The 23,859-nt window shown below is 35.9% G+C and overlaps 1 protein-coding gene across 3 annotated transcripts in view; it reads right to left on the bottom strand.

The window, feature by feature from the left end:
• Positions 1 to 23,859, bottom strand: part of AUTS2 (AUTS2, activator of transcription and developmental regulator) — a 1,212,799-nt gene that overhangs the window by 650,439 nt on the left and 538,501 nt on the right. For all 3 annotated transcript variants that reach the window (XM_003794208.3, XM_003794209.2, XM_023515688.1), the window contains exon 4: positions 12,049 to 12,084. In XM_003794208.3, the coding sequence (XP_003794256.1) occupies positions 12,049 to 12,084 (36 nt within the window). The remainder of the gene's footprint in view (positions 1 to 12,048; positions 12,085 to 23,859) is intronic.

Here is a 23,859-nt window from a genome sequence, read left to right as displayed (position 1 = left end):
CCATGTAAACATGAAGGAGGTAAAGTCTCCATCTTTCTTTATGGCTGCATAGTATTCCATGGTGTACATATACCACAATTTATTGATCCATTCATGGGTCAATGGGCACTTACAATCTTTTATCTTTCTGAAAATGTTCCACTTTCACAAACTATCAGTCACCAAAGGATGCTTTGATAACCAAATTTAAGGATTTGGAGATGTGCACTATATCCAAAAATTAGAAAAAAGATATGGTTTTGACAGTCACTTACCTACATATATGTACACATGAGCATTTTAAGATTTTATAGTGAAATTGTATCACTGTTCCAAAATTGTACACTGGCTTAATCTAAGCTCTGAAATTATGAGTGATCTTAATTTATAACAGGCATAGCTTTCTTTCAAAACCTGAAAAGTGAGCTATGTACATAGACAACTGCAGAGCATTCAGTTTTCATGATTTGAAACTGAAACCCTAGGAAGTGAAAAGCTTTATATGTGACAGCTTAAATGCTTGTAATCAACATAATTGGCAGCACTATGACCTGAATTGACTTTTAAAGAACTATAATATATGTGTAGCAATCAGGGATCTTTTATTATTCAGGCTCACGTTTGCAATTTCATCATGTTATAGGACCAAATAGGGACGGGAGTTGAAAAATTGACGATTGCAAAAAATTTAAAAATACATAAATAATTCCATTGGTTCAAAATAATAAATGAACTAAGAATGAGCGTATTGCTTATAACAAAAAAAAAAGACTTAGTTCAAGTATGTAACAAAGAATATATTATAAAAATAAATATATAGGAATGAAAATTATAAAGATACATGATATCATAATCAAAATCAATGAAAGTATGGTTAATGAAGTTCAAAAGTTAACAACAAAACATCCAGTCCAAAATAATACAATGTACACATTATAGCAGGAAAAGATGCAAGGTAGATTTTTCTTTTTCTTTAAGAGTACTAACATCTTAGCCTTTGAACACTGAAAAAGCATCACAAAACTTTAGCAATCAACCACTGAGATACAGTTTAGGTTGTATGGTTTGACAATTAGGGAAACACAACTCTAACTACTTTCCTAGTTTAGGAAGACTAAGAAATATTTTAGTTTGTTCTTCTTTAGAAGCTTATAAATCTTTTACAAGATTTACATAATGAGCTAGCTTTACATAAGTTTTACTCATTTGCTAATATTCTGAGATAAAGAACTTAAGTGATTTTAGATTGCAGCCAAGACCACTAAAAGGGTGCTTAGGCAGGGAATAATTGGCACCTTGAGTTGTACAAACCATTCCTAACATGCACCATTTCTCCTCAGTGGAACAACAGTGTGTGACAATATATCCACAGATCTGCTGACACTGAAAGTCTGACAGTCTTGATCCAATCCTTCATTTGATGTATAAGGAAAATGGAATGTGACGGTCAATGCACAAGAATGAGTATGACCAAAAAGTTACAAATTTCACAGCCTGACCAATTCAGAATTTACAATAATTTTGAAAATAAATTTATCCTTGTCTACTCAAAATTTAAATATATGTTATATTCGAGACTTTCATATTTATGACACTACTACATATAACAGATCTACTATAAATAATAGAAAGTTTTTCATTTATCTCTTTTGCTAATTATTTGAGCACATCAGTTTAGATATAAATACTATATCAATTATAAAAATTATTACTTATAGTATATCTTTTATCTATTTTACATAATACTTTTTATTCACATATATTAGAATAATCCAAAGGGACTTACCATGAATACATTCACATCACAACTAAATCTGTGGTAAGTATATTTTAATGGTCAATTATTTTACTATTGTGTAGCAGAACAATGGGTTCCACACTTCTCCATAGAGAATGTCTAGTTACTTTTTTAAAACAATTGGACAGGATGGCTACAAAGAAAAGTATAATGTTAAGTATGTCCACAGATGGTTTCAAAACCCTCTCCAAATGTATCTACAGATTAAAAAAAAACCAAACAAACAAATAGAAGAAGAATGTTTAATTTCCTTTAAAGCTCTATATAAAAATCATCCACAGAAATAAATACACATAATTTGTAATAGTCAGCCAGAATCTATCAAACCCCATAGAGATGGGCATCATTAAAAAGACGGTAATGAGTAAAATTCAGCAGCACTGAAATTTAAGTGTCAGGATTACACGGTTATAAAATTGGTTGACTTTCGCCACCCAGTGTGGACTAAGAACGACAACAATATATTAGATCATAGAATCTGAATAATTCAGAATAACAAGCCAAGTACACTAAGGGTACCATAATGAACTTCAACAGATTTTTTTAAAAAAGAGGTCCATTTCTTATGACTGATAACCCAATTGAATTTTTAGAAAAAAAAGATTTTATACTATATCACATTAACTGTTAACAGTCACCATCATTAAGAGAAGAAAACAAGGTGGCATAGCAGAAAAATTGCTGTGATTTTCAAGTATGTCAACTGAAGGACAATACCCAGGGTGAGAGAGATCACAGTCCTAATTTTTAGCTTACCCAAATAATACTTAACTTCTAAATTATATTTCAGATTGGTGGCTGGACAAGGTGATTTTTGAAGTCCTTTCTGACACAGAAGTTCCTTCTATAACCCTAAGCCAATGTAAAACCAAAATAACATGTCTCTTTCAATTACCAAATAAATAAAGCTGAAAATTTAGCAATATATAGATGAAAATGATTTGTGACTGTATTATGTCTGTATACAAATGCAGCTTAAGGCTTTCATTTGGTCATGATGCTTACCTGTTTAATATCTGATTAAAAGAACATACTGGATACAGCTAGCTTTTTTTTCTTCTCAGAATGCTCTGTCATTAATGCTCCCCCAAGAGATACTAAGTATTTATTATCACAGAGCTAACTCTACTACAAGTTTATTAAAAAAAACATGTTATTTAAAAAATTCTAAGGGAACCAAATTTCTCAAGTCCTTTGGAATTGGGATTGAAATGCTAATTTCCCATGATCTTCTCTGCATGGTATACAACACTACTTTCTCTTGGCAAAGTTGGGCCTATTTCCCATAACAGTAGGGAAAGGTAGGTTATTGACAGGATCCTATCACAAAAGGTTAAAAGTGAATATTCTCTTTGGGGGCTAAAAACGGAAAGGGAAAACTCTTTTTTTTTTTTTTTTTGACAGAGCCTCAAGCTATCCCCCTGGGTAGAGTGCGGAGGCATCACAGCTCATACCAACCTCCAACTCCTGGGCTCAAGCGAGTCTTCTGCCTCAGCCTCCCAAGTAGCTGGGACAACAGGCGCCTGCCACAATGCCCAGCTATTTTTTGGTTGCAGACGTCATTGTTGTTTGGCGGGCCCGGGCTGGATTTGAACCCGCCACCTTAGGTGTATGTGGCTGACGCCTTAGCCACTTGAGCCACAGGTGCTGAGTCGAAAACTCTTGGGAGTAATAAGAGAAATATGACACATCATGGGCTTATGTGAGTTCTTGGTGAGTCTCTGTAACACTATCTACATGATTCAGATTATCTCCAATTTCTTTCTGAGGCAGTCCAGCTGTACATATAACTTATCACTTGTTCTTCTGGCAACACTGTATGAAATGTGATGAACATATGAAATATTAGGAGTATACTAGGAACCACAGCTGTTACGCCTTCCTGCATTTTTAATGGCTTCTTAAAATCAGAGGCCACTTTGAACAGCATATTAAGATAGAAAACACTACAATTATCTGGCTTCACCACTCCATTCCAAATCTGTTATTATGTTATAATTTATAAGCCCTAATGGACAGACATCACCTTTGGTGATGCTTCTACTTGAAAACAGCCACCATTCCTGCATCTGGATTTATTACCAAAGAGTTTTCCATGGAGCCTAAAATGGTTTGTTTGTTTATTTTTTTCATCCTGCAAACTAGACACCAAAGATTTCATAGCAGAGATTAAGTATAATATAAGAAAGGTCCTTTTAACATGACTGTTAGTGAAGCTAATTACTAAAGGAAAACTGGAGAAAATTTATTAAGCTACTAAGCAAATTAAGGGTTGTTAATAGTTATTTTATAATGCCAATCCTTGGGTAACTATGTTGGTCTTTTCAAGTATATATGCAGAGGACCTTACAGTTTATTAATTATGCTAGATCTAAACAATTTGTCACCAGGGTGCTTTGTTTAAAATGATACTTTATTTTAAATGGATAAACATTTTTACATGAGTAAAATGCATTTTAAATGTTTAGCTCCCAAAGTCAAGTACTGAGAGATAAGTGAACTGTCTCAAACTATCTAAGCCTCCAATAACTCTTGTTTACTGCCAGAGCTGACTATAGGAAAATGTGACGCTTGGAGTTAAAATAGCACTTTTGCTGTTTAACAAGCCCCAGTTGTGTTTTTTAACCTCTTTTGAAATGATACTCTTGGTGTTTCACCAAGCTATAAGTTTCTTATGCAATGTATTATGGGGCATGTAATCTACAATTTCAAGAAAAATAGATTTTTTTAAGTAGTTAAACAAAGGAATGAGTCCTTTGATTGGAAAGGTTCTGATTGATACTCAATAAAACTCTAGGCCAGTTAAATCTATCAAAATAAAGGCTGCATGGTTAGTTGGAATAAACCTCCAGGTTTGACACTGCCATGGGCTCATATCAACTAAAGCAATGTTTCTGTAATTTGGAAATCTCCAATAAGCATAAGACAAACTTCCTTAAAGCCAGTTTCAGAAAAAAGATAAGAAAATAAAAATGACATTATTTTTTGAATTTCATGGCAGTTGCTTGTCCACTTCCCCTGGAATAGTCAGTAACACTGCAGCATCTCTATGATCCGTTAGATTGGCTAGCTATAGAACAGGATAAGCCAACTGCCAACTGAATGATGCAAATTAAAATGCCATTAATATTGCATTATTAATATGACTAGTAAAATACATCAATTTCAAAGAAAGGAAGAATTAATTGGCCACTCAATTGAAATTTAGACTTCTTTCCTCACGAACACCCAAGAGCAGTGTTTATTAAGCAGTACTGAGTACCTGTAGCTAGGACAGCCAAGAGAGGAAGTAAAACCCGTAAAAAGTACTGGTCCCACTTGCCAGATTTTTAGCTGTATGATAGGTATGATTCCGAATTCTGAAATATTAGAACTGAAGAGCCTTTAGCAATTCTCCTGTCCAGTGACTCCTTCCATCTTTTTTCACCAAAATGATTTTTATTCTCCAAATCTGAGGGATGAGATTGGAGGAAGGGAGGACAGACAGACAGACCCCAAAGTACCTAAGTTTCATCTCTTCTCCTTAACTACAGTTTATAACCACAATAAGAGAGACTCCTGTAGACAGCAAACGTTCAAAAATACCCTACTCCTTCACATAAACACTGAAATAACAAAAGTTAAAACTATTGGTTGCAACAATCCTTTTTTGCTTGATTATCCTTCACCAAATTTCTCACAGTTCTCTTGTACTGAATGAAAAAGTTGAAGCTAAAGATGATATGCAGGCAGCAGACAGTATCTACAGGATGGGCTAGAAAGGTTGTCTCATTGTGAAAATGGTATAAATGTATAAATTAACTAAATGCTCACCAAAATTTAACTTACATTGTTCTTTTAATTGGAGTATGGTTGCTCCAGCTCACTGATCCTATACTCAAAATTAACATGTTAACAGATCAAAACCTTAACAAAAAGAGTAAGAATTAGAAATGGAAAATAAAATAATGTTTTTGGCTTAAGGCCCTTGAAATTAGAGAATTTATCTATGCCATGGGATGGAGTCTATTACAATGCAGATACTTATCAATAAGTAAATAATGGCCAATAATTCATTTAGTGAGAGTTAGTTACTAATGCATATAAAATGTTAGAGTCTTATTTGAGGAAAAGTGCTAAAAATTCTCAGTCTGATCTATCTTAAATATAAGTATTTTCACATGTGATAAGTGAACAATTAACTTGCAAAATCCTCTCAAAACATCACCAGCATGTACTAGAAGATAAGGAAAACTATTTCTTCTACCAGGCACAGTGGCTCACACATGTAATCCTAGAACTCTGGGAGGCCAAGGCAGGTGTATTGCTTGAAGTCAGGAGTTCAAGACCAGTCTGAGCAAGAAGAAGACCTGGTATCTACTAAAAATAGAAAAATTAGCTGGGCACTGTGATGCAATCCTGTATTCCCAGCTACTTGGACACTGAGGCAAGAAGATGGCTTGAGCCCAAGAGTTTGACATTCCTGTCAACTGCGATGCCATGACACTCTACCCAGAGCAATAGAGTAAGACTCTGTCTCCAAAAAAAAAAAAAAGAAGAAGAAGAAGAAAAGAAAAAAAAGAAACCCCAACAACAAAAAAGAGGACTATTTCTTCTTCTTGGGATAGGACTGCAATCAAGACCATGTTGACAGACCTGCCCTTCTGAGACTAAAACTGATAGAACTCTTATAAATAATTGGGTTCTTTGGAGAGCTAAAATCCTGTTTAAATTCATGGTGTCAACTGTACCTAGAGGTAATCAAATATGTGCATTTGATGTAGATGTTTCTTTTTACTGAATGATGGAATTTTGCAGCTCCCAGAACCAAGGGTCTAGTCACTGGCTGTTAACATCAGTAAATACAAAGAACTGATATTATCCTGTGACTCCCAACTGAAGCACACAACAGTGTCTATGAAGCATTCTTGCCAAAAACCAAACCTAAATCCAATTTGATCCAATCTAGCCACTGCTAAATCTAAGAATCAGCCTATAGGATTCCCATTTAAACGAGTTATTATATATATATTTATAAAACAATCAGGAAATCGTGAAAGAGAAATCTTATAGTTACACAAGTTAGAACAGTAGAGGGCCATCATACTCTGGGCTTATTAAATTTAAAAAACTCAAGTTTCAACCTCAGCCCAAAATTATACAAATTTTTATTGAAACTTGGCTACTAAATTTTCATCTTCCTTGATAATATCAGTTTTCCTGCACACTGATCAAAACTATTACTTTGAATGTTTAAATAAAAGAATACACTCTCCAATGAATACGTATGTACATACAATGCATCAGAAAAATTTAAAGGCATCACAAAGGGAAGAAGTTGAGTTAAGTGTAAATTCCTTGAGAGAAGAAAGCCATGGCTTTTTAATTCTCTAACCTATCACTTACAACAGTGCCTGACACAGAACTGGCTTATTAAGACAAAAAGTCAGAAGTATCTATTAAAATAAAAACTCAATTTTTAAAAACAATTGTGGGGTTTTGTTTGTTTTCTAGGGCATTTATAAAGCCACTCGTTCTGGCCAGGGTCATGGTGCCTCATGCCTGTAATCCTAGCAGTCTGGCAGGCCCAGATGGGAGGACTGCTTAAACTCAGGAGTTCCAGACAAGCCTGAGCAAGAGTGAGACCCCGTCTCCACCAAAAATGGAAAAACTAAGTGAGTGTGATAGTACACACTGTAGACCCAGCTGTTTGAGAGGCTAATGAAAGAGGATCACTTGAGCCCATGAGTTTAGAGGTTTCTGTAAGCTATGATGATGACATGGCACTCTACGCAGGGTGACAGAGTGAGACTGTCTCAAAAAATAACAAAATGCACCTAGTAACAAGAAGCAGCTATAATTAAACAAAAAAAATCACAAATCAGTTTTGGAATTCAGTACAAATTATAGCAAAGCAAAACAGGAGATTATTTCAAGGGTTTACAGTCAATAACTTAGAAAGGGCAAAAGACTATTCCCTTTATTGTCTTTATAATTCTGGACAGAAAGCCACAGGTCACAATTTTCACCTATCTGTTTCCAGCACTATCAATACAACTTAAGTAATTCAACTGCACAGGAAAACAGTAATTACATAAATCTCATTTTAAGATGTGTAACACTAGACAGTTTTCCTTTATTATATAATGTGGTAGTTTTAATCCCTAGGTAGAAGTGATTTAGTTTCTTTGATAACTTTAAAGTATGTCAATTACTATATGTAATCCAAGTGAGGAGGATGAAAATTATTAGTTAAGAATCCTTAAGTGAAATCACTGGAGTTTATGAAAGCAGGATCCAAGTTATTTGAGGCTATAGTACTAAGACACTTAGATTCAAACCTGGAAGTAGACTGAAAATTATTTGAATCACTTGACTAAAGGCAAGGCTTTACGTCCCCTACACCAGGGATCAAGTTTAGCCTGGCTGATAAGTTCCCCCACTGGTGGCTCCCAACTCTTCATTGAGTAAAATGCTTGTAAAAAATGAGTCCAGGGAGGTGCCTGTAGCTCAAAGGAGTAGGGCGCCAGCCCCATATGCTGGAGGTGGCAGGCCAGACAAAAACTGCAAAAATAAAAATAAAAAATAAATAAAAAAAAAGAGTCCAGATCTTTCCTGTAATGATACATTAGACCTGGGCCAGCAAAAGATGTTTCCACTGGTCTTTTTACTCCACTGCCTTCAACGATTTCATTCATGCATGTTAGGGTATCTGCTTTTTTTACCTGGTGTCAGAGAAGAACAAACATAATACAAACTCATAAAATTTGAATATATTCAACAGATCTTGTTTAACTTTCCAACCCAACCCAGAGAACTATTAAGCAGTCTTTAAAAGTCTCAAGTGCTTCAAATGTCTCTAAGGGAGAAAAACACACAAGTAACGTTAATAAATAAATGAAAGGGAACAAGTATAATTTGTGGACATTCCAATATGTGATCATATAGGATCACCCAGGATGAGTATTTTATGTTCACACACAGAGTGGGTTGGCATATGTCTGACCAAACACAAAATGCTACGTTCCTGAGAAAGGTACAAGAAGAATATAGCAAGAATAACAGGTAAAATTACAAAACCTATTTTTGTATCATTAGTTTTTATCACTAATAACATTAGATAGCCATTTAATGAGACTAAGCTTACTCCATTATATGCCATAATGTGAATAGAAGGAAATATTGTTTGATATTATATGGTACTGTTCTATGTGCTTAAATATCTTATCTCATTTAAAATTCGCAACTCTAATAAGTACCGATTAGGAAAGAGAGAGAATATAGCTTAAAACACTTAAATTAAAAAGAAAATGTGTTCACCGCAATGGTTTTTAAAAGAAGAAAGAAAATCCTACATATACTCCAACAAATTTTACTTTTCTTGCCAAAAAAAAGCAAATCAATTCCAACTAGTCTATACTTTCATTTATATTTAGAAAACGAGCTGAGCATGAGTATGCAATGAATATATATGTGTCTTTCTGTGTGTATAACACCCACATCATTCAAAACCTCCCCCAAATGTGGAAAGTTTGTTCCAATCCTTCTCTATTTTGTCTACTTTAAGAATTCTTTGCAATATGCTTATGTAAATACTGATTTTAGCTGCTGTTCTCATTTCTCAAATCTTTCACTTTTAAATGGATTGAAAAAGTGACAGACTCAGGCAGATATCTTTGGAACACAAACCAAGAAGATAAAAACAAATACAACCAGATCAAAAACAAAGCCTTCTCTTTTACACCCTTTAACATATCATTACTGATGAATTAAAAGAACCGTAAAGGTAAAATATACTGGCTACAGCTAAAGGGATCTGTGTGTGTGTACAAATATGCATGTGTAAATGCATATACTCAGGTTTGTGTCTGTTTTAGTAGCACACACACTGGAAAGCATTATACCTTGGTTCACTAAAAGCTCCAGGAGTATAAAATCTAAATTAAGGAAGATCCTGAAGTTAGAGTAATGTTGGGCCATGGGAACAGTTCCAGTTTGTTAAACTCAATAGGTGTATGCCTTCGGTTCTCTTGTACTGGAATTTGCATTAAGGTTCAATTGCATTAGTAGGTCATTGACTCTACAGGTGATCTACCTCTGTTCACATTCCAAAGAGGTGCTAAAGAGGATTACCGATAGAGTCTAAAAATCACCATTCAACTTACCTGACACTGAGTATTCTTTACTTACATAAGTAAAAAACTATTATAACATTACAGATCACAAAGCACAGCATGTTAGCAAAGAACTAACACTGTATATAAGCTGTGAACATGTCATTTCCACTTAAAAGTGTGAAACTCACCAATTCTGATGTTAGTACTGAAATTAAGCATTACATGTGATACTGTTGGAATAATAATGGAAATAGAAGATACTTTTAATGTGGACTTGGCAACAAAGTACGGATTTGTACTTTGATAACATAACAGTCACATTATTGGAAACACATTCTAAGTAGGAAATTTTTATCATATTTGATAGGTGAACATACATCTGGTACATATCTTCTTTGTGTAAGCTAATAATACCACAGATATTTATATAATCTTACTTTTACATAAGCAAAGTAAACCTATAAGTAATTTTAACAAAATAAGGAAAAACCTTTATACTAATCCAGTATTGTGTAAAAGTATTTTAAATGCATAATTAAAGACTCTTTACTCATTATAATATATTACTAGAGAATAAAAACCATTCCGGGAACTAGAGAAAAAAGAGTAAAAAAAAAATAATGAAAATCTCAGTATTTCTAAACACGACTTTCTTTTTCTGGGTGATCATACAATAAAAAAGATACTAAAATGTTCAGTGTAGAAGTGATCAAAGTAAAGGTTGTGGCTTTGGCCTTGCTTTTGCTAAAGAAAGCAAAAAAGGAGAATTTAGTTTTTGGACAGAGAATAGACATCAGCACTCTCCAGATTTTACTTCCAGCATTTCAACCCACATCCAGCCTGGTGTGAAAAGATGGCAGATGGGACCACGTCTGTTATTTCGGCTGCTAAAGCAGGATATTGAATATATCCTGCTTGTTTCTATCAGCATGAATATTCAGCCACAGTAAGTAGAAGCAAGGATAAGTGTGCTAACTGCACTGAGCAGGTACCAAATTTTTCTTTATCCTTTTTCTCTTAATACTATAAACTAAGACAAGAAAAATCAGTATCTAGAAAAAGTCACTTCTGACAAGCTTGAAAGAGATTCATTATTCAATGGAATGATTCTGGTTTTCATACATTTAATATAAATGTATTGAGAGAAATATGTGGGCAGGAGAAAACCAGCAAAATTAACATATTGAGGAGAAAAGTTAGAGGCAATTAAACAATCAGCAATTATTTTCACTTTATTTCATTTACATGATTTCATTGTTTTCTCAGAAAATGTTAAGGAGGCAAACACTACAGTTTCAGTGTTCTTCACTCAGAATACCAATCAGGTTCCTTTACGTATCATAATAAACTTCTACCTTGGCATGTCATCATAATGTATACATAATGCTTATTTATAATTCTTTCCCATTTTTATGTGAAAAGGATTATTAAATCCAAAAAGGGCAATTTTGGTGTAAGTGAATATAACAAAGTGACAATCTCCACAAATAAATTATAAATTCATGAGTATCACAATATTATGATAATCCCTGAAGTATGTCACCCTAGCCCTACCTTTCTCGAAGGACAGAGAATAAGGTTAAGAAATAACATAATAATAAAAAAAAAGAAATAACATAATATATATGTTTTTGCTAAAATGAGGCATGCAATTATTGCTAAACAAAACAAAACAGAAAAAACCTAAAGGCCACCTACCTAGACTGTGAAGGAAAACATCCATTAAAACACCATTCCTCATTTTTTTCTTAAAAATGAACTACTTGTTGTATATGCAGAGAAGTTCTGCAAGAAATCCTGAAAATTAGTAAGTATCTTTGCATTATCTGAATTCCATTCTCCACCATGACACTTCTCACCAAAAAAGCAATTATGTAGAAAAGATGGCAGAAGCCAATCAGGTTTCTCTGTATCAGCTCTTTATACTTCCAGGAAAGGAGCAAATGTCCTAAGTACTGGGAAACAGGTATACATCTCCAACTGACCAATGATACCTAGGGCTATGCATTTTACAGATTTTACAAATAAAACAATTCTTAATAAAGGATGGAAATCAGTCTGCTCTTTAGGATTGAGAGGGAATTTCTTGTATTTTTTTCACATCCCAATGAGTATTCACTACAGAAGTAAAGCAATGCCAATGCAAGGCAGATATGGGGAAGTTGAGAGACTTACGAAGTAGCCTGTTCCCAAGCTGGAAGGAGCTGAACTCTGCAATAAAGCATAAAGACAAAGTAGAAAATCAGCAATGGTTTTTAACACGTTCCAATCCACACAGCTCATTACCAGCCCTTTGCAGGCTTTTCATCACTACATCACATCACCAGTGTATGCTGCTCCTTGTCATCTGCTACTGATACAAACATCGTGTTGCTTAATTTTCCCCTTTACATCTCTCAACAACTCAGAGATGCTAACGTGCTGTTTACTGAATTCCAAGCTTCTGCGGTGGATGTAATTGCCAATTTATTTGACAGGCAGCTGGCTAATGAATTAATGATGGCATTTCGCCCTGCACTGAGACTAAACAGGCATGCATCAGCTTGCCTCCCTGACTTGCTGACATTCAATGCCCTGGTCTCAAGCTACTCAGTTTTGTGGCCACAAAGGGGCAGGCAAGAGGAAAAAGCCCAGACTGACTTGAAAATAAAAAGCCCAATGGGTTTGGATGACTTTTCCAGTGCATGACCTACTTGCCAGTTTATTCCCTAAAGGCACCAGTTAGTACACACAACACACACAGTGTTTTTTAAAAATGAGACATTTTGTAAACGTAATTAGAAGACTAAAATGCAAAGAAAGTGTGGGCAAAGGGAAGCAGTGAAAGCACCATTTTCTGAAGGGTTTAGTCACAAGAGTTATCAATTTAGGTTGCTACAGTTCTGACACACAGGGAATTTAACAATAGTAATTCTGTGAGGAATGGAGGACATCATTTATTTAGGAAAAGTAACCAAAAAGAGAACAGATGTTTTATACTTGTCTGAGATTCTTTTTTTTTTTTTTAATTTTTAGCATTCTCTTTGTGATTGAGAGGACCCAAAAAGCTTAAAATGAAGATAGATCTAATGCTGAGTCAGTCTCCAGGTCTTAGCTAAGCATCCTTGCACCAGCAAAACCATTTCCCTGATGAGCATGGGTTGGCCATTACACCTTCCCTGAGCACAATGACCTCTGCCCTGATGCAAATAGTTAACTCTACTCACTTCCAGCTCTTCCATCTACATGTCCTGTCTGATACTCTGGAAACTACAGGTAGCATTAACACTCTGGCTTATGCATCGCTGATTCCTCAGAGCTTAGCAAAATGCCTTATGCACAGGATGCATTCAATAAATATTTGTTGAATTAATGTGTAAATAAATTATATATGGGGGAAGGCTTAGTAGATGGGATTTCCAGAAATACAATAGATGGGATTCTTCATGACGTTAAAGGTCTTTGAGAAGGTAACATATTGCTGTAACTATATCTACATGAAATAAGAAGTATGCTTCAGGAAATTCTTAAATGCAGTTCCTAAAGCAGAACATTCTTCATTTTAGTATTTCAGACAAGCTCTACCTCTAAGGTAAACTAGATGTGTGAACACACTAGATGTGGTTTAAAAACACTACTGTACTCTTAATCCCACAAGATCCACAGTAGTTGTGGAGATAAGTTCTCATAGCAGTGATTCGCCATTTGACAGCATCACAGCGCTCCCTCGAACAGGAGAAGGCCAAAGCCAACTTAGGTCTCTATCAGCACAAACTCATGTCCTTGGGAAGTAAACTTTTTAGGATGAATCACTCAGAGAAACCATGGGATTTATTTTTTTCATTTTATCCTAGAAGTAGTACTCCTCCAAACCTACTTTCTTACCCACATGTATATATCATCTTATTGTATGCCAAACAAAATTACATCCTTCAGGTCTCAGAAAGCTCTGTTATGCTCATTTAGCATATATATTGTACATTACTCAGGGAGCTGGGTGGAGAAGAGGGCTTTGTTGTGCATATTTGTTCTGGCTATTGTTTATGCAGGTCTGACTGAATGAGGGAACAGTGGGTATCATTTCAATTTCTGATGTCAACATCAAATTACTTATTTAATTTCATGCCTGGCGAAGCATTGTATAGCTACACGCAGAATCATCTCACTTCATTTGTTATGCTGTGTTTTTGTGGCGATTGGCTTGCCTTCCAACTGACAGCTTTAATTACGACATGAATTTGATTGCACTGCCGAGGAATTAACATAATGCAACAAAGCATTTAAGCACCCTGCCATGTAACCCCCCAGCCCCACAACACAAGCATAGACACACCAAGGAACATAGACACTGGATCTTCACATGTTAAAGGTCCACTGGAATTTGTTTCAACATTTGCTAGAAAGCAGACAGAATCTCAGATCAGAGGCTATTCACGTTTGCCAACCCATAGTATTCACCATTTTGTTTCCCCCAACAGAAAAAGATGTGTAGCACTGTGATTTCTAGACCAGGCAGAAAACTGTATAGAAAAATCCTCTTCTAATCTACTTTGCAAATGTCCATGGCATTGACACTTCCTTCCCTCTTACTCCCTCTGCATCACATTTTTCTTGACTACTTGCCAGCTCCCTTCAGTCCTAGCTGGAAAATTTGAACAGAAGTAATATCTATTAAATAAAGAGGTTTCTCTTGTCCACTCCTATAAGCCAAGATTCTGACTATGGTCTTATGTTCGGTGGGACACAAACTCTAGTTACCAATACTTCACTCACCAGCAAAGTACAGGTAATAGAAGTTAGCAGCAGCAGAGAAGAAGTCAGAGTTTGGCTGATGCTCATGAAAAGCATCATGTATCCCTGAGGTCTTGCTATCCAAAAGGCCCAGAAAAGAGTCTCTGTCATGTCTCTCTTTAATCTAAGTCTTTATCTAAATACAGCTGCAATACCTGGTATTGCAAGACAAAAACTACACAAACACCCTAAAACCACAGCAAAAACATAATGCTACATGCTATGAAAATGGAATAAATGCTTAGAAACAAGTTTCACATTGTTTAAAGTATGTTAGTCTTTCACAGCTGTATATAACTTTCTCATTTTGTAGAAGACATAGTCACTAAGAGGTAAAGGCCTAGGAAAATAGGCAGATAATGATTTCCTATCATTGAATAATTAACAAAAGCCTTCATCAGTGATCAAGTTGATCTTAACTATCAGTACTTGCTCAGTCAATTTCTAATAAGAAGAGAGGGCTCCCATTTTTCTTGCATGGAAACCTCAGGTAAACTCTGTCTGTACCATACAGAAAAAATGACCACAGAATCTAGAAAAAGCCATGAGTCAAACAGACCTGAAAACTAAGAAAAGATTTTTTTTAAAAGGTAGAAACAAAAGTTCTTTTGGTGTCAAACACATTAGAAATAATACCATACACCCATGTTTAGGCAAATACTTCCACTGAACAATGAAAGGGTTTTCTTTCTTTCTTTCTTTCTTTCTTTCTTTTTGAGACAGAGTATTACTCTGTTGACCTGCGTAGAGTTCCACGGAGTCATAGGTCACAGCAACCTCAGACTCCTTGGTTCAAGCGATCCTCTTGCATCATTCTCCCAAGTTGCTGGGACTATAGGTGTTTACTACCAAGCCTGGCTAATTTTACTATTTTCAGTACAGACAGGGTCTTATTATTGCTCAGGCTGGTCTTGAACTCCTGACCTGAAGCAATACACCTGCCTCATCCTCCCAGAGTGCTAGGTTACAGGCATGCGCCACCATGCCCAGCTTATTCTTACTTCTTCAAATGACAGAGTTGCCAATTCATTCATATTTTCAATGTAGTAGGTAGAAATGAGAGCTATTAAGAGGTTCAGAAAATAGGGTAGGAGAACATTTTTAGTGGTTTGCATGAGAAGATAGATATATTAGGAAATGCCAGGCAAGCTGGCTATCTGAGCTCATTACAAAGCCATCTCCTACTTAACATGTTTTTTTCATTCTGTCCCCCACTCCAAGCTCCAGATTTGAGCACTGCTCTGTCAATCTCTGCAAATTATGTTATGATGATCTCCTTATGTTGTAAAGAAGATCTTTCCTAGAAACACCCTCTGCCTCAATCCCTGTGCTACCATGGGCTACAAAAACAGTAATGAGATGCACAGTTGAAAGACATTTTCCAAGAGGGAGAATGTTGCTGCTGGCATTCAAGTCTGCAAGTTATTTATTAAATACTCATTCTCTTCTTCCTCACTGCCCCCAGCCTGGCTCTCTTTCCATCTCTGTCAATAAGCTATCATTGAAGCTACTTATTAAACACAAGAAGCTAACATTTCAGTTTTAAGAACTTACCTACAAGGGATTCAAAATTGATTATCCATCTAAAATAGATATGCTCTATTCATTATAGATCCGCACAGGGAGGTCATGGATACTATACAGCTTTCTGAGTATAGGGCAATGTGCACTCTGCCCCTTGGTGAGGATGTGTGCTATAACCTTAGGGATAATTTATTAAAATTCTTCCAAATCAGCAACTGCATCTGACATTCCCACCTACCGAGCTCCATGTTATGCTTTTCTCTCTTGGGAGTAAAAGGGAAAAGGGAAATCTCATCAACAAGTAAGGTTCTTGCAAAGGTAACAAAAAATCTTATCCACAGACATTCCTGTAGGGTTTTAAAAAACAGTAACAATGAAAATAGTACCTTGGAGATTAGATTAGTTATGGCTGATAAAAAGACACAAAATGTATTTCAATGGGAAAATAAGCTTGTAGTTACTAGAAGAAAATTAAGTAAGATTGGGCAACAACTTGATAAAAACAACAGGTGTGGAAATGTCCAGTCACTTCAACATCAGCCGACCCTGTTATGCTCAAGTTGTCACCACTTCTCATCTATACTCCATAGCCTTCTGGCTTCTTTCCTTGATTTCACTCTTGCTCTCACCTTCATCTGAAGTTCTTCATGTAAAAGGAAAATTAAATACTTTAAAGTAAAAATTATAACTCAAACTCTTTTAACATTTTCCAGTAGCTTTTTATAATAAACTATAGTGGGTTGAGCAATGTCATTCCAATATTCATGTTAATCTGGAACCTCAGAATATAACTGTGATGGTTAATTGTATATGTCAACTTGACTGGCCATGAGGTGCCCATATACACATATTTGTCAAACATTACTCTAGGTGTTTCTATGAGAGGGTTTTTAAGGTAAGTTTAACATTTAAATCAATAGACTGAGTAAAGCAGATTGCCCTCCCTAATGTGTGTAGGCCTCATCTAATTAGCTAAAGGCCTGAATAGAACAAAAACAGACTCTCAGACAAGAAGAAATTCCTTCTGTCTGGCTTTGAGCAAAGATATCACTTTTTTCCTGGGTGTTAAACCTGCCAGCCTTCAGAATAGAACTACACGATTGACGCTCCTGGGTCTCCTCTGGCTTGCCAACTGTAGATCTCAGGATTTGTCACCCTCTATAACCATGTAAGCCAATTCCTTATAATAAATCCCTTTTTACTGGTTCTGTTCTATTATTCTGGTTCTGTCTCTGGAGAACCCTGACTGATATAGTAACCTTCTTTGGATATAGGGTCATGGTAGGTATAATTAAATGGAAGTCACACAGGATTAGAGGGGGCCCTAAATCCAGTGACTGCTGTTCTTACAAGATCAGGAAAGGGCACACAGAGCTGCAGCTAGAGAAGAAGGCCATATGAAAATTGAAGCAGAGACTGGAATGCAGCTATAAGCCAGAAACGCTGAGGATTGCTAGGAGCTGCCAAAATCTAAGAGAGAAGAGGAAGGATTCTCTTCTAGAACTTTCAAATGGATTATGGTCCTACAGACCCCTTGATGTTGGACTTATAACCTCTAGAATTATGAGATAAATTTCTGTTGTTTCAAGCCATCCAGTTTGTGGTCATTTGTTACAGCTGCCTAGGAAACTAATACAATACCAGCCTCCTTACCAAGAGCCAGAAGGTACATGTTCAGCCATAATACTCTCATCTAGCCACACCAGCCTTTTCCTTTCCTTCAAACATGACTTGTTTTCTCCTGAATCAGGACCTCTGAGCTTGTAGTTCTTACTGCTCAGAAAGTTCTTTCCATAGTTTTTTTCTTTCTTAACCAGCATACCTCCCTCCTTTTCTTTATTTAGAGCTCAGTTCAAATGTTACCTACATAGACAGGCCTTATCCAATCACTGTAAAGTAGCACCACATTCCATTGCACCCTCATACTGTTTTATTTCACAGAATTTATTAATAAGAAATAATAGTTGTTTCTTTATAGGTTTATTGTTTGTCTCCCCCACTGGAAAGGAAAATTCCTAAGAGCAGAGAGTTCATCTTATTTACTGCCCAACATTAAGTGCCCAGAACTACACCTGAAGCATTAAAAGAATTTGATAAGTATTTCTGGACAACTGAAACACTGACAAACCCAGGAGAACCCGTAGATGTATGAGACAGGAAGGGAAAAAGGCATAAACAACCTGTTAGGAAAAAGGAAACTCTGTCACAGATAAAAGAGAGAGAGACTGAGAAGAGAGAAAAGGAGAAATAAAACATCATGAATCCTTCCCGAGTCTCCATTATATTTTCTAATAAAAAAAAAATCACAAAGATGTGAGAAGCTCCCTAGTGGTTGTGGCTCATGTCTATTTCTCCCTTAATAGTAGCTAGTGAAACCTGGTATGGAGTAAAATCTTAATGAAATTTGAAGGGTAGAAAAGAAGAAGAGAAGATAGAATAGATGCTGGTATAGATGGATAAATAGTGGCACTTGGGATAGAAAAATCAATTAAAAAAACTCCAAACCCAAGAAGATTTAGGGTAGAACAAGGGTTAAAGAAGGGTTATCTTGAACATCAGAAGAAGAAATGTCTCAACTATGATCATACTGAATGGGTTAAGGAGCTACAGAATAATAAGATTAGAGAACTGTTAAGCACAAGACTTACTATAATTCAATACTTTCACTATATTCTGAGATGTTTCAATTCCTTCAAAGCTTTGAACAGTACCTACCATTTAAGTAGGTACTTTGCAAGTATCTACCATTTAAGAACAAAACGTGGTTCAAAGGAACTAAGCATAAGGGACAAAGATGGAAAAGAGATGAGATGGAGAATGGAGAGTCAGCTTTCCACTCTCTTGTGGGGAGGGCTCTGCGGATCTTCAGAAGTGTAGGCATCATCCTCATGGCATACCCAAACAGACTTTAAGTAAGGAAGGTTAAATACTAGCTGTGTATTGTAAAAATAGTTCTAGAAGCATTGTAGAGGAAACAATGAAGGAAACAGAGACCATATAGATAAAATCATTGAGAGCCTAGCAGGGGTCCTTGAACTTTTTAAACAGGGGGCCAGTTCACGGTCCCTCAGACCCTTGGAGGGCCAGACTGCGGGCCCCAGGACCAGTCAGCTGCTAAACAGGACAGGCAGCGGCGGCAAAAACACCTGGAGGGCCGGATAAACATCCTAAGTGGGCCTGCGATGCCTGGCCTACAGGAATCATTTGTGTAAGAAACTGTGAGAAGATCTGAGACAGCTGTAAGCCTCAATGAAAGGATAAACACAAACATTCCTTCAGAAATACAGTCAGGAAAATGAGAGTGACTAAGTCACACAATGTAAGAAAGGCAGAGGAAAGAACAGAGCTTGACTTGGAGGATAACTAGCTCTGGGATCCAATACTGGGACAGGGAAACAAGAAGGGCAGTTAAGGTTTGAGAAAACTAGTTTGAAGGCATAGAATGAGGACAATTATATTTGGGAGGCAGACTTAAGTTTGTCTTGATTAAGATATGTTTTGTCAGGTTGACAATGACTCATAAAGGAAGTCAAATATTTTTGAACCAACAGGAAGTGCCAAGACCTGTGGTAAGTGATTCAAATGCATAGTATCACATAATCTTTAAAGTGCAAGAAAATAAACCTATTTAAAACCAAAACTTAGATCAAGTTCTTTGCCCAAAGTCAGACATAATAAGCAGCAAAACACCTATCAAACTTGGTCTGTTTACAGTGAATGTCCATGATCATTTCATAATCTGAGATCTTGTTTGATTTCCTAAAATTTTAAAGTAAGTTTCCTAAGTTTTGACAATTTCCTCAATTATAAAATTTTGTAATGTCAGAAGCAATATTTTCCTCCTCAAGCAACTCATCATAGTCCTTCCTCCCTCCCTCCCTCCCTCCTTCCTTTCCTCCTTCTTTCCCTCCTTCCTTCTTTATTCCTCCTTCCCTTCTTCCTTTCTTCCCTCCTTACTTACATTTTTCAAAACAGAGTCTCACTCTATCACCCTGGGGTTGAGTGAGTACTCTGGCTTCACAACTCATAGCAACCTCAAACTCCTAGGCTCAAACAATTCTCTTGCCTCAGCCTCCCAAGTAGCTGGGACTATAGGTGATAGTGTATACCTGGCTAGTTCTTCTAATTTTAGTAGAAACAGGGAGTCTTGAATGCCTCAGCTCAAGCAATCCGCCCATCTTAGCCTCCGAGAGTGCTAGGATTGCAGACATAAGCCACTACGCCTGACCCATTTATTACCCTTTTTTCGTTAGTGGCTAATCTAAACAAGTTGCTACAATCTCTTAATGTGGACAAAATGAAAATCCTTGTGGTCAATTATCTCCTCCTGGCAATATGGTTTAGGAATACAGAATTTAGAAAAGCTATGAGTTAAAATAGTCTAGCTACAGTGGAATTCTTTATTCTTATTCTTTTTGCCTAGCCAATTAAAGAAAAAAAAAAACAAAGCTGGAATAATATGTGTATATAGAACCTCAGTTAGTTACCCTCATTTGGGAATAAATCTCAACTGCCAAAGCTTCTAAAAATATAACTAAGTGGGTGGAAGACTGATAGTAATTTTTAACTCAGCTGAAAAACAGGGATGGAATATACTCTCCTACCTTAAGCAACTTTAAAACTGGACAAAATGTATGAAACAAGAGTTTTTATAAATTGGGGAATAGTGCAGTACAATAATACGTAAGGGATGAGAAACAATCAGATGATCCTTACAATTTTCCCAGCTGTCTGTCTGGGGAGTTTTCATGACACAGTCTGTGTGAGGCAGGGGGTAGCCTAGGTGGAGCCTAGTTGTATCTTTGAGTTGTGAAGACAGAGTTGAGAATCATGGGAGGTCAGGGCAGCTGGGATTACACAGTGCAGCATGAAGGTGAGTAAGTTTCACAGAAAGAACTGTGAAAGCTGCATAAAGTTCCCCACTAGTTCTCAACTGAAAACTCATCAGAACATCTGTGGGAGAAAAGTACCCCACTAGCCATGAAAACAACCAATGGAAAGGAAGAGGGAGAACAATCCCCAGACCTCACTCACACAGAAGAGGGAATAGTTTGTATTCCAACTAGCCACAGTGGAAACCCGTTAGAATATATCAGGCATTAGGCACAGTACTCAGTACTAGAAAAAAAATTACCATTAATTAATGGTTGTCCTGGTCCCAAAAGCAAACCTAAAGAAAACAACAACAAACAAAACCCCCATAATGTTAGGGTGTATGGCACACCTCTTGGGGGTGGGACATAATTATAAGAGGTATTCTACTTAACAAATGCGAACATTGTAACCTAATTGTTCTAATTGTTTGTATCTTCTGATTAACCTGAAACAATAAAAAACCCTATTTCCAAGTAACATAATTCCATTTCAAAATAAGGAATATTTATAGAAATCAGAAATATCCAACACTCAGCAAAAAAATGGATAATTTCTGGCATTTAATAATAAATTGCCAGACATTCAAAGAAGCAGGAAAATACGTTTCATGAAGAGGAGAAAATAACCAATAGAAACAGACCAAGAAATGGCTCAGGGACACAATTAACAGACAAGGACTATTTTTCAGAAGTTCAAAAACGTAAGTAAAAGCATAATAATTATGATAAGTAGTGATATGGAAGTTTGATTTTGTGGTGTTCTTTTACACCAGAAAAGTTTTGCTCTGGACCTAAGCTGGAGTGCAGTGATACCATCACAGCTCATTATAGCCTCAAAATCCTGGGCTTAAGTGATCCTCTAGCCTCAGCCTCCCAAGTAGCTGGGACTACAAGTGTGTGCACCATGCCAACTAATTTCTTTAGACATCAAAACATATTTTCAAAACAACCCCCTAAAATAGTAGCAGTCTTTGACTTAATCTTCTCACTCTCTGACAGGCATTAAGGGAATTAATTATAAATCCTTCTTCAACCAAAAATGGGGATACCTCTATTTTTTAAAATATTATCTGAGGAGGTATTGCCCCCATATTAAAAAATGGTTTTGTAGGTTGACTTATCAAACACCTTCATCTCAGAAGACTTCAGATTGCCATAGGGCCTGATGCAAGACTCTGAAACCTCAGATCTACACATATGCAGGAAAAAAGTGACGAGATGTTGGGGACTCATCAGCTCATTAATTGCCAATTTTCTTTGGTTATTTCTCTTTCTTTCCTTTTTAATGATATTGCTGCAAAATGTGTGAATTTTAATAATTAATAAACAACATAAACTCAAAATGTTTCACTGACTGGCTTGAACATAATACAGACAGACTTCTTAGAGCCCTAATTTTTTTTTTTTTGTATATTTTTAGGTAGTAAAATATGTATGATACAGAGTTTGCCATTTTAACCATTCTTTTAAGTGTGCAATTCAGTGGCATTCATTGCATTAACGATGTTGAGAAACTGCCATAACTTATCTTTTTTAAAAGTGTTTTTATCACTCCAAAAAAGGAACTCTGTATAAACATCAAGCAATTAACTCCCCATCCCTCGCACTCTTCTCAATCCAGTCCCTGGTAACTTCTATTCTACTCCATTTTCTCTATAAATTTGTCTATTCTAGGTAATTCATAAAAGTGGAATCATGTAATATTTGTCCTTTTATGTCTTTTTATTAGCATGGTTTAAACCTTCATTCATGTTACAGTACGTACCAGAATGCCAATCCCTTTTATGGCTGAGTATATTCCATTGTGTGTATATATACACATTTTGTTTATCCATTGATCTACTGACAAACACATGGATTCTTTCTACCTTTTGGCTACCATAAATCACGCTGGAATTAACACTGTCTTGCAAGTAACTCTTTGAGTTGCTATTTTTCAATCTTTTACATATATACATGAAAGTGGAATTGCTGAGTTATATGATAATTACATTGATAGCCTTATGAAGACTGTCAGGCTGTTTTCTACAGTGGTTGTATCATTTTACATTCCCAACAGGAATGTATGAATGTTTCAACTTATCCATATCCTTACCAACACTTGTTATTTTTTTCTCATTTTAAAAAAAAATTATAGCTGTCCTATCAGGTGAAAAGTGGTATCTCATTATAGTTTAGATTTGCATTTCTCTAAAGGCTAATTACTTTCCACATCTTTTTATGTGTTTATCAGCTCTCTGTATCTCTTCTTTGTAGAACTGTCTATTCAAGCCCTTTGCCACTTTTTGAACAGGTTTTTTTATTGTTGCCTTTTAGGAACATTTTCTGGATATTACACACTAATCGGTTACATGACTGGCAAATATTTTCTCCCATTTTGTAAGTTGTCTATTCACTTTCTTAATGCCCTTTGATGTGCAAAAATTTTTAATTTTGAGGAAGTCTAATTTATCTATTTTTTCTCTGTAGTACATGTTTTTGGTGCCATATTTAAGGTTCCTCTAACAAATCCAAGATGGTAAAGATTGACCTGTATATTTTATTCTACAAATTTTATGGTTTTGGCACTTATATTTTGGTCACTGATCCATTTTGAGTTTATTTTTGCATGTAGACTGATGTAAGGGCCCAACTCCATTCTTCTACATATAGAAATCCAATGTTTCTGCACTATCTATTGAAGCAAAAATTCTTTAATACAGTTGTCCCAGAACTACTATCAAAGAAAATAAAATCTTTCCCATTGAATAGATAGGGCACTCCTGTCAAAAATTAGTTGGGCATATGGATTTCTTTCTAGTCTTTCAATTCTATTTCA

This window comes from Otolemur garnettii, unplaced genomic scaffold (assembly GCF_000181295.1).
Source record: "Otolemur garnettii isolate 467f Iridium unplaced genomic scaffold, OtoGar3 scaffold00077, whole genome shotgun sequence".
Classification (NCBI taxonomy): domain Eukaryota; kingdom Metazoa; phylum Chordata; class Mammalia; order Primates; family Galagidae; genus Otolemur; species Otolemur garnettii.
The sequence above is the reverse complement of the archived record's forward strand: the minus strand, read 5'-3'. Positions and strand labels throughout refer to the sequence as shown.